The sequence below is a fragment of the Eptatretus burgeri genome, chromosome 11 (assembly GCF_056783735.1).
Source record: "Eptatretus burgeri isolate ZD-2024b chromosome 11, Ebu_testis_v1, whole genome shotgun sequence".
In the NCBI taxonomy this organism is placed as follows: domain Eukaryota; kingdom Metazoa; phylum Chordata; class Myxini; order Myxiniformes; family Myxinidae; genus Eptatretus; species Eptatretus burgeri.
The window spans coordinates 96,220,657-96,236,109 of NC_140971.1; the positions used below are offsets into that span (position 1 = coordinate 96,220,657).

The 15,453-nt window shown below is 43.3% G+C and overlaps 1 protein-coding gene across 5 annotated transcripts in view; it reads right to left on the reverse strand.

Annotated features, from left to right (window-relative positions):
* MARCHF6 (membrane associated ring-CH-type finger 6) overlaps window positions 1-15,453 on the reverse strand; it is a 138,223-nt gene that overhangs the window by 70,282 nt on the left and 52,488 nt on the right. For all 5 annotated transcript variants that reach the window (XM_085847511.1, XM_085847510.1, XM_085847512.1 and 2 more), the window contains exons 9-12: window positions 15,115-15,147; window positions 12,997-13,048; window positions 11,862-11,920; window positions 3,843-3,923 (exon numbers count right to left, since the gene is read on the reverse strand). In XM_085847511.1, coding sequence (XP_085703637.1) covers window positions 3,843-3,923; window positions 11,862-11,920; window positions 12,997-13,048; window positions 15,115-15,147 — 225 coding nt within the window. The remainder of the gene's footprint in view (window positions 1-3,842; window positions 3,924-11,861; window positions 11,921-12,996; window positions 13,049-15,114; window positions 15,148-15,453) is intronic.

Here is a 15,453-nt window from a genome sequence, read left to right on the forward strand (position 1 = left end):
TACATGTGTGACCCAAATTTCAAATCGATATGGCAAACAGTTTATGAGTTATCGCACTCACAGCTATAAATGTTGATGCCCGGACGAACGGACAGACAGCCGGACGGACAGCCGGACGACCTGGGTGACAACAATATCCCCCTTCCGCCACGTGGCGGGGGATAAAAATCACAATCTGGGCAAACACTTCAAATGTGTCTTACAATCCTGACTAATCTCACGCTCTCATTATCCTTCTCCAAAAGCACCATCTGGCAAACCCTCATATTTACTTTCTTAACAATCCTTTTGAGGAAGTTCAGCATTTCAAACTCCTGGGGCTCACCATTAACCATGATCTCTTGGGCAAACAACATTTCAAATTTGGCCTCCAAAAGCCAGCCAGTGATTGGGCATCCCCCCTTGTACAAAGTCCTTCCTTGGCACACCTAAGCTCCTGTCCACCTACAAGGCTTTCATCCACAGCATGATGGAGTACGGCTCTCCCCTCTAGGCTGGCTCCCCTGCCTCTTGCTCAGTTTGATGCTGTGGAAACCAAGGTCTTTAAGATTATTGGAATTTCTCGTGATGAAGCCGAGTCAATGGGTCTATCACACTTTGCCATCACAGACAGGTCAGTGGTCTCTATCTTCTCTCGCTTCCTTTTTGGTCATGCACCCCCTGTTCTTTCTGTGCATTGTGCCCTCCACACCCACCACCCCCCCCCCCAGGTTTTTGCAGGGGTCACACAGTCCACAATAAACCCCATTCTGGTGAAACTTCCTAAATCCAGAATCACTAACGTCCACTCATTCGTTCCTCTTTTTCCCCATCTGTGGAACCAACTCGTCAATCTCATTCTTACCCAATTCAAAACCATGATATTTTCTCCCCTTCCCCACCGAACCCAATCCCTCCTCCCAAACTTATAGTTTTCTCTCCTTGGAGTTTCCTTCTGAATCAATCTTGTCCACCCCATGTATCCTCTCCTGCCCCACACATTCTTCCACACACCAATTGGTTGTCCAAGTCTCCATCTATCTTGGCCTTCAACTCTGTTGATGGTGTTTCCCCCTCTCTCCACTGTTCCATTCTGATCCATTCAGTGGACTAGCTCTTGCACGAGCCTCGACTATGTATACAAAAATAAAATAGAATACCACCCTGGTGTTTCGTAGACAAGGTGATGGATCAATGAGTGCACCATCAATGCATTTTGTTAAAAATGCTTGTATGAAGCAAATAAGACTGTTTTTGCATGAATAAGGTTTCTTGTGTAAAATGTGTTTTCATTTGTTTTGTGAAAGCTAAAATACACACTATGTCATGGAAAACACACGTTTCTGCATTAGAATAGTGATTTGGAACAAAAAACGGGGTCAGAACAAGTGAATGTGTTGAAAACACTTGTTTTGGGCAAATTAGATTGTTTTTGCAAGAATAAGGTTTCTTGTGTAAAATGTGTTGTTTTAATTCGAAAAACTAATATACACACAATTTAATGAAAAACAAGAAAAACGACCAATCAGAGATTTCAGACCTTCGCCAGGACTTGCTTTGTATGGTGTGTTGTGTGGCGTTTGTGTACTGGTGTGTTACATAATTAATAAGAGACATAACTAGAACTGCTACTTTATAACTGCTGGCAGTGATGACCGGGTTCCAAGACGTCCCACTTTGATGCAACCCCACTTTGATTGGACACTTGACCCTGACCCGTGAGGTTTTTCATTATTATTCAATTAAATTTCGAATGGAATTAAAATAAATTCAATTCAAATCAAATGGAAGACCAAATAGGGACAGTTCTGCATTTGAGTCATCAGACTACTCCTCTACCCTCCTGCTACATCCAGGCACAGCCAAGTGAGCCTTTTTCAAAAAAAAAAAAAAACCAAAAAGAACCCAGATCGAAAATAAATAAGTAATTCTGGCTGCCAGACAATATGCCTGATCAAGTTGAAATTTAAAACGTGTATTTCCAATCATGACTAGTTCATAATTGTGAAGTTTCATGTCAATTGATTAAGCGATTCCAGAGAAAACATTATTTAATATTTTTCTTCAATCCAATATGGCTGCCAAACCATGTGACCTATCAATTATTCCGAAACAAACTTGTACATCCAAGGCTTGGGGAACATTTTTGTGAAATTTCCCTTTCATCTGTCCAGCCGTTCTGGAGATGATTTTTATAGGTTTTAGTTTAAATCCAATATGGCTGCCAAACCATGTGACCTATGATGTCATGTGCGTGAACCTTTTGTTCTTCATGCACAGGCGGTAATACGTGTAAAGTTTCACCTCAATCTGTTCAGCCACTTCAGAGAAGATTTTTGAAGGTTTGTTTTTCAATAACAATATAGCTACCGAATCACATGACCAATGATGTCATCAAATTTTTTTCTGAAGACCATTTTATCCCTCGATGACCCTCAAAATTTTTCATATTGATCAGATGTGGTGTTCTACATCTGTAATCATGACGTCATAAAGAAGGCACTTATGACATCATTTTTAAAAATCACTTATTCCCCGTGAGGAGTACTTGCCGTGTGCCAAGTTTCAATTTATTCCTTCGTGTGGTTTCAGAGATACAGTGGTCCAAAGTTTTTCCAACATGGCTTGACTACCACACCACGTGACCTACGACGTCATAATTATGAATAAATCATTCTACATAAGCAGTGGCACCAATGGTGAAAATTTGTCTCAATCCGACAAGCGGTTGCAGAGAAAAACACGAAAGTTATATGTGGACAAACAAACAGACAAACAGACAGAGACAGACAGACAAACACAGACAGACAGACAGACAGACAGACAGACAGACAGACAGACAGACAGACAGACAGACAGACAGACAGACAGACAGACAGACAGACAGACAGACAGACAGACAGACAGACAGACAAACGGATGGACCCAAACACAATCGCCTCTCCTTTGGCGAGGGTAACAAATGCAATAGCCTCTCCTTTGGCGAGGGTAACAAATGCAATAGCCTCTCCTTTGGCGAGGGTAACAAAAACGCAATACCCTCTCCTTTGGTGAGGGTAACAAACATAATATCCTCTCCTTTGGCAAGGGTAACAAACGTTTCTGCATTAGAATCGTGATTTGGAATAAAATTAAAAAAAAAACAACAAACAGGTCAGAACAAGCTAATGTGTTGAAAACGTTTCTATTAAGCAAAGTAGATAGTTTTTGCATGAATAAAGTTTATTGTGTAAGAAGTGTTTTGTGTTTTTAAAAGCTGTAATACACCCTATTTGATGAAAAACAAGCGTTTCTCCATTACCATAGTGAGATTTGGAACAATAAAAACAGGGTAAGAAGAAGTAGCGAATGTGTTGAAAATTATTATATTTTGTAAATAAGATCGTTTTTGCATGAACACGGTTCCTTGTGTAAAATGTGTTGTTTTGCTTGGTGCAAGCTACAATATACACTATTTGATTAGAAACATGGGTTTCTGCATTAGGATAGTGATTTGGAACAAAAAAAATTTGAAATGTTTAGCGATGGTATTATCATTACTTTGATGTCTATCAGCATTAGTTGGTGAATATTAAAGATCCCATGGTGTACTTCGTGAAGAGGAGGTGAGCTATCAATGGCAAGCTGGCCAAATCCCAAATTCCAGCTCTAACCCAAAGGGGCACTGCATCAACGACGGTGATGTGCCCAACAGCAAATGCTGCTACCAACAGTCATGTGAAAAAGAAAAAGAAAAAGAAAAAGAAAAAGAAAAAGAAAAAGAAGAAAAAGAAGAAGAAGAAGAAGAAGACAAAGCAGCAATGGCAGCTCCATATGGTATGAATGGCATGTTTGAGATCTTCACACCAAGATTCAAAGGATACATGACATAAGACCAGCACCACAGCAAGCAAGATATAGCCAACAATGGTTGTGATCAGTCCCTCAAAATGTGATGCTTCAACCTGCAGTAGACAAATGCGAAATTGTGCTCATCGACATATATTATAACAACCTTTGCTTCCAAAGGCGAAAAGTAACTCAAATTTAAGAATGTTTAAATAAAATGAGGAAAAGCAATTGTCACAAACATAACTACATGGTATTCATAGAATACTTACCCTGCACAGGCAACGGTTTTGGAGATACAGAGGTGAAACGTTTTTCGTTTTTTCCAAGATGGCGCCTGTACCACATGATCGATGAAATCATGATTATCATTAAAATATTCTACAGGAGGAGGCGCTCCTATGGTGAAAATTTGTGCCCATCAGACCAATAGTTGCTGAGATAAAAAAAAATTCATAATGATCGGATAATTGTTGTACTTGTTGAATTATGACGTCATAATGAAGGCCTCGATGACATCATCATTAAATTATCTTATTCCTCATGGGGAGTAATTGACAATGAACCAGGTCTCAGTTTTTTCCATGGAGTGGTTTCAGAGAGATAGAGGTGCAAATTTTTCCCAAGATGGCGCCTGTACCACATGACCCATGACGTCATAATTATCATTAACATATTCTACAGGAGGAGGTGCTCCTATGGTGAAAATTTCATGTCAATTGGACCAAGAATTGCAGAGAAATAAAATTCATCCTGATCGAATCAAGCATTCTACTTGTCGAAATATGTCATAATTAAGGTACCGATGATGTCATCATGAACATATCTTATTCCCCCAGGGAGTACTTGACAATAAGCCATGTTTCAATCTTTTCCATGGAGCGGATTTGGCGATATCGAGGTGCAACATTTTTTGATTTTTTCCAAGATGGCACCTGTTCCACGTGACCTATGATGTTAAAATTATTTAGGATTAAAAAAAAAAAATTATACAGGAGTCACCGCTTGTATTCTAAAAATTTTGTGTCCATGTGACTTGAGTTGCAGAGGAATTTTTTTTCCCCATACTGATCAGATCAAGCATTGTACTGACGAATGACGTCATAATGAAGGCACTGATGACATCATTATCAACATATCTTATTCCCCATTGGGAGTACTTGACAATGAGCCATGTTTCATTTTTTCCCCATTGAGCGGTTTGGGAGATATAGAGGTGTAACTTTTTTCCAAGATGGCGCTCGTACTACCCGACCTATGACATCATAATTATGAAAAAAAAATTCTCCAGGAGGCGGTACTCTGATGGTAAAATTTTATGTCAATCGGACCAATGGTTGCCAAGAAAATGAATTTTTAAAATGCAGACACGAACGTACGTACGCAACCAAATGCCGAACCCTGCTTTTCGCTTCGCAAGCACAGGGTAAAGAAAACAAAAGACTAAATGCTCACTTTATTAGCGTGGGAGATGGGGTTTTGCACTCAAGTGCGTGCGTGTCTGTCCGGGCCAAAGCTGTTTTTTTACCATTTGAGGTTGTCATCAGATTTTCATCAAAGCTTTATTATGAGAATATTGAGAAGACAAATTAATAATTTGGTCAAAGGTCAACATCAAACATCAAATCAAAAGCCTAGGCTGGATGTTGGCAAGCTCAAGGATGAGAGAGTAGCTGAAGAGTTTGTGAACAGGCTTTTTTTTTGGAGATTTTGGAGCGAACAGAGTGGAGATTTTTTTTGGGGGGAGGGGGGGTCTGGTTGCTTTGGGAGGTCCTGAAGAGTTGTGGAGTGCCTTCAAGACCACCGTCCTTGATGTTGCCGGTGGATGTCTTGGAACTCACCGTAGGGCAAAGAAGAATTTTGTCTCTCAAGGGACGCTGGATACCTTTGACCAGAGTCGCAGGGCCAGGCTGAATGGAAGAACTGAGCTGTTCAGGGAGCTGGGGAATAAAACTGTACGTGTGCGAAGGGTGGACAAGGATGCCTATGTGCGAGGAATCTGTGAGGGGGTAGAGCATCACCTGTGGTCAAGTGATTCTCGTCCTGTTTACAGGGGAATTAGCGCATTGCATTCATCCAAGCCCATCCCTCAGTGTACTGCAGTGAGAGCAGAGGGTGGTTGGCTCTTGACAGAGGAGTCCAAAGTGAAGGCCCGCTGGGCCGGTTACTTTGAGTGGTTGTACCAGACTGATCCACCAGCTGTTGAGTTGGATGTCAGGAGTGTTACAATCCTTATTGCTGACCTCCAATCAACTGTGGTCCACCTTCGCTTGTGGAAACACATGCTGCGGTGAACCGGTTGTAATGGGGTAAAGCTCCAGGGATCTGTGGCATCCATGCTAAACTTCTCAAGGCTGGGGGAAATGCTGCACTCGTGTCGTTGCATGCAGTTCTGTGCTCTGCCTGGAACACAGGCATCATCCCAACTGACTGGAAGAGGGGCCTTGTCCCTCTCTGGAAAGGGAAGGGTGATCGCCAAGACTGAAACAACTACCGAGGGGTGACGCTGCTCTCAGTGCCGGGCAAGGTCTTTGCTTGGATAATTCTGGATAGGGTTCGCCACCATCTGCTTGAGCACCAGCGTCCAGAGCAGTCAGGCTTTACACCAAAGAGGTAGACGATTGACCGTATCCTTGCTCTTCGGGTCTTCACCGAACGCAGACGAGAGTTTCGGCAGGGGCTGCTTGTAGCCTATGTTGATCTCTGTAAAGCGTTCGATTCAGTGAATCGGGATGCCCTCTCGAGGATTCTAGGTCTTCATGGGGTGCCACCAAAACTGATCGATCTGATGTCTGAACTCTACTCTGGTACTGAGAGTGCTGTGGGATGTAGTGGTACCATCTCTGACTTATTTCCAGTTATTACTGGAGTTCGTCAGGGGTGTGTACTGGCCCCCACACCTTTCAGCACTTGTATGGACTGGATTATAGGGAGGACGTCGGAGAGATCAAGCTGCGGTGCATCCTTTGGGAATGTTAAGATCTCTGAACTTGATTTCGCAGATGATGCAGTCATCTTTGCGGAGACTTTAGATATCCTTTTGGGGGCCCTCGAGGTGCTGAATGAAGAGTCTGAGACACTGGGATTACAGGTTTCCTGGGTCAAAACTAAGATCCAGGCTTTCAATGACATCCTGAATGTTGCAGTTCTGTTTGTGCCTGTTTGTGGTGAGCATGTTGAGGTCGGGGAGAGATTCACTTACCTTGGCAGTGATATTCATGTCTCTGCTGGCTGTGAGTCAGAGGTCAATAGACGTCTGGGTCGGTTCTGGGGAGTCATGGATTCACTGGATAATGGGGTGTGGCGCTGCCGGTACCTGTGAGGGAGGACGAAAGTCCGAGTCGTCAGGTCCTTCCAGTCTTGCTCTATGGATGCGAGACTTGGACTCTGACCAAGGATCTGAGACGGAGACTTAATTCCTTTGGTACCAGGTCTCTTCGGAGAATCCTTGGCTATCTCTGGTCGGACTTTGTGTCCAACGAGCGGTTGCTGAGAGAGACTCAAATGAGATTTGTTACCTGCATAGTCTGTGAGCATCAGCTGCGGCTGTATGGACATGTAGCTCGTTTTCCTGACACTGATCCTGCTCACCAGATTATCTCAGCGAGGGAGTCTCGTAAGTGGAGGAGGCCAATGGGCCGACCACATGCTCCGTGGTTGCAGCAGGTTGATCGGCATCTCAAGGATATGGGGATGGGCCAGGCATCAGCCTGGGGGATGGCCAGACGAAGACCCGAGAGTACCGGCGGAAAGTGGACGCAGCGACGTGCTGCTCTGGTGCATGCTCCCATACCTGACCTGACCTGAAATTTTAAGACTCTGCATACTGGGTCACTGAATTGGTTCACCAATCAAAAGCTAGAATCAGGTTGTTGTTATTTTAGATCAAAAGGTGGAAGGTCAAGATCGCATAAAATCTTCAATTTTTATCCAGTTGACTTGAAATTTGAACAGGGTTCACATACAGTGGGGGAGAATAAGTATTTGATACACTGCCGATTTTGCAGGTTTTCCCACTTACAAAGCACGTAGAAGTCTGTAATTTTTATCATAGGTACACTTCAACTGTGAAAGACGGAATCTAAAACAAAAATCCTGAAAATCACATTGTATGATTTTTAAATAATTAATTTGCATTTTATTGCAAGAAATAAGTATTTGATACATCAGAAAAACAGAACTTAATGTTTGGTACAGAAACCTTTGTTTGCAATTACAGAGATCAGACGTTTCCTGTAGCTCTTAACCAGGTTTGCACAGACTGCAGCAGGGATTTGGCCCACTCTTCCATGCAGATCTTCTCCAGATCCTTCAGGTTTCGGGGCTGTCGCTGGGCAACACAGACTTTCAGCTCCCTCCAAAGATTTTCTAATGGGTTCAGGTCTGGAGACTGGCAAGGCCTTTCCAGGACCTTGAGATGCTTCTTCCGGAGCCACTCCTTCGTTGCCCTGGCTGTGTGTTTGGGGTCGTTGTCATGCTGGAGGACCCAGTCATGCCCCATCTTCAATGCTCTTGTTGAGGGAAGGAGGTTGTTGGCCAAGATCTCGCGATACATGGCCCCATCCATCCTCCCCTCAATACGGGGCAGTCGTCCTGTCCTCTTTGCAGAAAATCATCCCCAAATAATGATGTTTCAACCTCCATGCTTAACGGTTGGGATGGTGGTCTTGGGGTTGTACTCATCCTTCTTCTTCCTCCAAACACGGCGAGTGGAGTTTAAACCAAAAAGCTCTATTTTGGTCTCATCAGACCACATGACCTTCTCCCATTCCTCCTCTGGATCATCCAGATGGTCATTGGCAAACTTCAGACGGGCCTGGACATGCGCTGGCTTGAGCAGAGGGACCTTGTGTGCGCTGCAGGATTTTAATCCATGACGGCGTAGTGTGTTACTTATGGTTTTCTTTGATACTGTGGTCCCAGCTCTCTTCTGGTCATTGACCAGGTCCTGCGTGTAGTTCTGGGCTGATCCCTCACCTTTCTCATGATCATTGAGGCTCCACAAGGTGAGATCTTGCATGGAGCCCAGACCGAGGGAGATTGACTGTTATCTTGAACTTCTTCCATTTTCTAATAATTGCGCCAACAGTTGTTGCCTTCTAGCCAAGCTGCTTGCCTATTGTCCTGTAGCCCATCCCAGCCTTGTGCAAGTCTATAATTTTGTCCCTGATGTCCTTAGACAGCTCTCTGGTCTTGCCTATTGTGGAGAGGTTGGAGTCTGATTGATTGAGTGTGGACAGCTGTCTTTTATGCAGATAACGAGTTCAAACAGGTGCAGTTAATACAGGTAATGAGTGGAGAATGGGAGGGCTTCTTAAAGACAAAACTAACAGGTCTGTGAGAGCCGGAATTATTACTGGTTGGTAGGTGATCAAATACTTATTTCATGCAATAAAATACAAATTAATTATTTAAAAATCATACAATGTGATTTTCAGGATTTTTGTTTTTGATTCCGTCTTTCACAGTTGAAGTGTACCTATGATAAAAATTACAGACCTCCATGTGCTTTGTAAGTGGGAAAACCTGCAAAATCGGCAGTGTATCAAATACTTGTTCTCCCCACTGTATTGAGTCATTGAATTGCTTTTGAGGTCAAAATCCCTTCCACAGGTTTCCTGGTGTCTCTCTCTCTCTCTGTTCCCCACTGTTTTGTCCTTCCCTCTCTTACCCCCAAGTTGTGTGTTGTGTGATGGCTCTCGTGCGCGCCTCGACAATGTATACAAAAAAAACTAAAAATAAAAATCCAAAACCATGATCTTTTCTACTCCCGCTAATTCACCCCAAACCTACCTCCTTCAAATTCCCTGCTTTCCTTCCTGAAAGTCCCTGTGGTGTCCATCTTGTTTGCCCTGTGCACCCCACCTCATCCCTCTTCCTTCCACAGATCTAATGACTGTTCCACATTGTTTTTTCTTTCCCTCTCCCCCCCCCCACCCCTTTCATGTCTCCTGCTCCCCTTGTACGTTCTGTGTGTTAGCTCTCATACAAACTTCGACAGTATACACAAAAAAAAGCTGGCCTCCAAAGCCAGTCGCCGACTGGGCATCCTCCGTCGGCAAAGTCCTTCCTCGTACCATCTGAACTCCTGACCACATACAAAGCTTTCGTCCACAGCCTGATTGAGTACTGCTCTCCCATCTGGGCTGGTGCTCCTGCCTCTCACCTTTCTCGGCTTCACACTGTGGAAACCAAGGCATTTAGGTCATTGGTATCTCTTGCGGTGAGGCTGAGTCTTTGGGCCTCTCACTCTCTGACCGCAGGCAGGTCAGTGTTCTTTCTGTCTTCTACAGTCTCCTCTGCGGTCTCGCCCCCCCCCCCTGCTCTGTCTGTGACATGTCCCCACCATATATCCGCAGGGCGCTCAAGGTCTGCCAGCAACCCCCTTCTGGTAAGACTACCAAAATCAAGAATCAGTGCTCACCTTCACTCTTTCATGCCTCTTATTTTCCACCTTTGGAGCGGACTCCCACACTCTCTTCAATCCCATTCTTCCCTCCAGGTCTTCAAAACAGTTGTTCACCACGAGCTCTTATCTTCCCCCATCCAAAACCTCGATCTTTTCTGCCCCGCGAATCCACCCAAAACCCACCTCCTTCAAATTCCCTGCTTTCCTTCCGAAAGTTCTGTCATGTAAGGTCCTGAAAGTCCCTGTGGCATCCATCTTGTTTACCCTGTGTTCCCCGCCCTATCCCTCTCCCTTCCACAGATCTCCTAATGTCTCTGTTCCCCCATTGTTTTGTCCTTACCTCTCCTGCCCCCCTTGTTGTGCGTTGTGTGTTAGCTCTCATACAAGCCTCAACAATGTATAAAACAACAAAAAAATAAAAGGTCAAGGTCGACTAAAATAGTAAATTATTTTTGTATTTTTAACCTCTGTCCACTAAAGGTGGAAAGAGGTTATGTTTTTGGGTAGTCGATCTAGTCAAAAAAAAAAAAGAGATTTTTTTTTCTACCCTTATTATCAGTATTTCCGTCGATATGTTTGTCTGTCTGTACGTCTGTCTGTTCGGTCCAGTGCTCCGTTAATACAATGGCGATTTCGATGAAATTTGTTTGGTAGGTTTATACCATGACCTAGTTGTGTGCAAATGAGAACCGTTGCTATGGACCCATCCGTTGCCTAGCAACGGACCTTTGAAATTTTCAATAAAATCTCAAAAATTAATTTTTTCGAAAATCAAAAATCGGGCCACGAGCGACTGTGGGCAGTACATTCAGCCATATTGTCAAAATTTTCCAGCTGGATCCTATGAAAACTGTCGGAGAAGATAGACTTTGAATGAACCCTGGTCAAAAACAATTTAAAAACGAAGTTCGTTATATCTCAGAGACTATGAGTCAGATATACATGAAACTGGTATGGTAGGTTCATGGTATGTCCTAGTTATGAGTGAGAAAGAACCGTTGCTATGGACCCCTCCGTTACCTAGCAACGGCCGAAAATCTGCAGCATTAACGGTATTTTAACGAAAAACAATCTGCAGCATTAACCCTTGAAGCTGGAATCATGAATTTTCTTGTGCTTAATCCTGAGGTCATTCCCCATCGAACGGGCCCATCGCGTCAGGTTCTATTGGGTAGTCGACTACCCATGTCCGCCTACCAGCTTGTCATGCCTATCTGTCTGTTTGTGTGCAGGATATCTCAAAAAGTTGTGGACAGATTCGGCCTAAACTTGGTGGGCGCTTTGGGTGTGTGACAAGGACGAATTTATTTGATTTTGGTGAAGATCCGAATCCGGATTCGGATGAGAATTTTTTTTAATTTTAAAGTGATTCTTCAGCGATGAGAGATGTGGCCAAAAACGATATCTTGCACGATATTTCAAAAATGTATTGGGCCCGATATGTTCTCCTGGATCAGGCATTGCATGATGAAGGTATGCGCTCTTCTAGTTTTTGCTGTTTTCGTTATGTTCAGCATACGGAAGAACAAGTCAGAATACAAATCAGACGAGGATGGGGGGGGGGGGGTTTGCATTTTCAGATGCTTTCCAATTGACATTTGCTTTGTATTTGTGCAACAACAACAACATGCAACTGTGGACTTACATGTTCCTTCAGTCCCATAGCTACGACTGAGTAGTGTCCCACGTGGTAGGGACAGAACGCTGTGCGGTGGCAATGCAGCATTCAGGTGGAAGGTACAGAAGGAATTGACAAAAAAGGAAGGCAGGAGGGATGAGGTTGGGGGTGAAGGGTGAGAATCAAATATATTCATCAAACTTTGACAAATCAACACGTGCAGATTTCACATTTTTCTTGAAGGCAAGTCCCCAGACATGAATGATTCACCAATACAAACGAATAAATTAGCTTACACTCGATTTAAATGGACATTTCTGCTGACATACAAATTCTCTGCTTACTGAGATACCTGGATACCCAAATACTGTATAGAACAAGCCAATTACACAAAATTCCATTAACTTTGAGGGGGATGAAGAATAACGTGCAGACCGGGATAATGCACAATGAATGTAATCTTGAACGACTGCTGTGCAAGCCATTTGTGGAAATTCTTCATTTCCTTGAAGGTAATTTTTGGTTTCAACAATTTAACAACCCAAAAACATAAGACGATGGAGGCATACAAATGTCAGTACAACAGTCTGCAAGAGGAGCCATCTAATTATTACATAAAAGTAAATACGGTGGAATTTTTTTTACCTGGACACACTTTGTGTTGATGATTAATACAACATGGTGCCACTGAATTCCATGCAATTGTTTAAACTTAGACCAAACAGAAAGGCCAATGCAAATGATGGAACTGCACTAAAAAGCAATAAACAAATTAAATATTGTGGTTTGTCAAATAATCACAGGTAAGTTATCACTCGAACCGCCCCCCCCCCCCGACCCCCACAACCGCACACTAATCACCCCCGTGTGTACAGAATATAACAGATGGTTCCAAATGCCTTGTGCGTGGAACAACTTAAATGATCTACAAATAAATCACATGATTTAATCATCGAAAGCAACTTTCCTATTATACTAAAAGATTTAATAAAACATTTATTTGTTTAATCAAATTTAGTTCATTCAAATCAGACAGTTGGGGGTGTTTTTAACGGGGTTGGACGGGTTACAGAGACCAAACTAATTGGTGTTTGGCTGAAACGCATCGTGACCAGTTAAATGTGATTTTAAATCGGCAGATAATCATAATAAACAAACGTACCAAACACCAAGATGAACAGGGTATTCAAGGAAACCACCCAAAACACGTGCTCCTGTAAAACGAGAACACAAGTTAACATTTGTCCCAAAATCAATCGATCAATGGTAGATGGAATCGAGTTGTCAGGTCTGTAATGGTGAACAAATGATCATGGCACCACCGCAGTGAAGCCTGGCGATGAAGTTTCCTCATCAGAAGCACACCGCAGGGGCATCGTACTTGCAGATCATTCATTCGACAGAAATACAATTTCCTGGGTAAATAAATTGTGAATAGCGTCTTCACCAAGTTACCATATTTTTTGGCGTACAAGTCAATGTGGAGTAGGATAAGTTGAATTGGCTAATTTTCCCATTTTTCTTTACTTCATCTATATCTTCTTGGGTACGGCAGTTTGGCTGCCGGGTAGCGGCAATGCCGCTGATGCAGTGTCCCGATACCAGTACACTGGTACTCATTTCGCCGACCTCAGAAGGATGACAGGCTGAGTCAACACCAACTGGTGTTAATTCAGTGGCCAACGAGGCTCAAATTCAGGATCCTAAGATCCCAAGCCAGCCACCCTAACCACTAAGCCAACACCAGACTTCTTCATCCATATAATAAAGCAGGACTGTCTGTCTGTCCGTCCCCAAATTTATGAAAACACAACTAAGGAAATGCAGGGAAAAGTCACACATCCACGATAGCAGTCCTAATGTCCATCTTGTATACCCCCGTGTTCCCCGCCTCATCCCTCTCCCTTCCACAGATCTCCTAATGTCTCTGTTCCCCATGGTTTTGTCCTTCCCACTCCCACCCCTCTTGTCTCATGCCCCCCTTGCTGTGCGTTGTGTGTTAGCTCTCATACTAGCCTCGAGAAGGTCTACAAAAAAAAAAATAAAAAAAAATATTAAAAAAAAAGACTCCCTCAGTTTTGGGGCTAACCCCATCAAACTTTCTGTGGAACCTTTTTGGGGTCCCAGCGGGTGTTTCATAAATTTCTGATATACAATGATGACTGAGTTTCCACTCGTACGCCGCTGCTCTCTCGCCCCATACGTAAGCACATTCACGGGTTCGGTATTAGCAGTTTCGCCATTGACCAGGTATGGAACCATAAACCACCTTCTGGTAGTGTCAGCTGCAGCAACTTTTGTGCTTAAGTCATCCACCTCCCACCCGGGTGTAGCACGGGTACCATCGAGTTAATAGATAAGTCGATTTGGAGTACAAGACGAAGCTCGATAAACTATGGTAGTTCGCAAAACTGTCATTCAGAACTATAGAGGTAGTAATTCCTCCCTGACACTCAACGCATCACTGCCTATGGTACTTCTTCAAAACAAGCAAGGGTATTTAGCATTTAAAACAAGCAACAGAATCATTATCAGCACCGATTCGTAGCACATTAGATTTTGCCAGTCCTGGATACATTTCTAGCTGACTTCGTATTTCCTGTGCGCAGCCATATTTCCCGCCATTTTCCTCAGCGAACTTCAATTGCTCACCCAATCGGCAAATGTTCCAGACAATGATTTCAGCACAGTACAGTACAGAACAGTGCTCTCACTCTCATCAACACAGTGTACAACATTTTTAGGTTTAATTTTTTCAGTACTCTTTTCTTCTCAACACAAGGTTAGTTTTAATACAAATGTTCTTATTTCTCTGGCACTCTGATCACACCATGTCACATGGCACCTCGGCGACTTCTCCAGTTGGGAATCGCTGCGCGGCCCGTTCAATCGAATCATAATTAACACATGGATTCTTTCTGGATTTTAAATATAAAATTCCCAATTTCATGATGCATTAAGAAGACAACAAAATGAGCACAGCCAATACAAATTAAAATTTAAATATATTGTGAAACAGAAAAATTACATCTGCATCTTTTGTTCACCCTCATTTAAAAATCCATTTGCAGCACAAAGTTCAGCCTCTTAGGGCAAGGACCGTTAACCAATGTAAACCTTAGGAGTGACGAATGCTACGGATGGAGTGGGACGTGGAAGGAAAGTTAGCCGAATAAAGGACTTTCCCCAGGGTAACAGCTACACTTTGCCACTTTCAAGCCTATTGTAATATATCCAAGTGTCGGAAGTGCAGGAAGTCATAATCCAAATGTTCACTCACCAGAAACACAAGAGATCCATCAAGACCCAACATCTGTTCAAACATAAACAGCAATGGTTAGGATAAAGAGTGGAAAAAGAACTTCAAATAATAACATTCAGTTGAAGTTCTCCCAGCCGACATGAAGATCAATTCATTAATTTCATGTGCAGCCTGCAGCTGCTTGCTGGTTTGCATCATTGCTGAGAGCATGGCTGTGTCACTGATGCAATGCCCCCACAGCTGGTTAGGATAGGAATTTGTAATTAGTTCAGGGTGCTAGCGATAGCTCGCCGACTCTCCGCGAAGGACACCGCAGGATCTTTAACGTCCACTAACATGCCAGCAGACGGTTTGGGG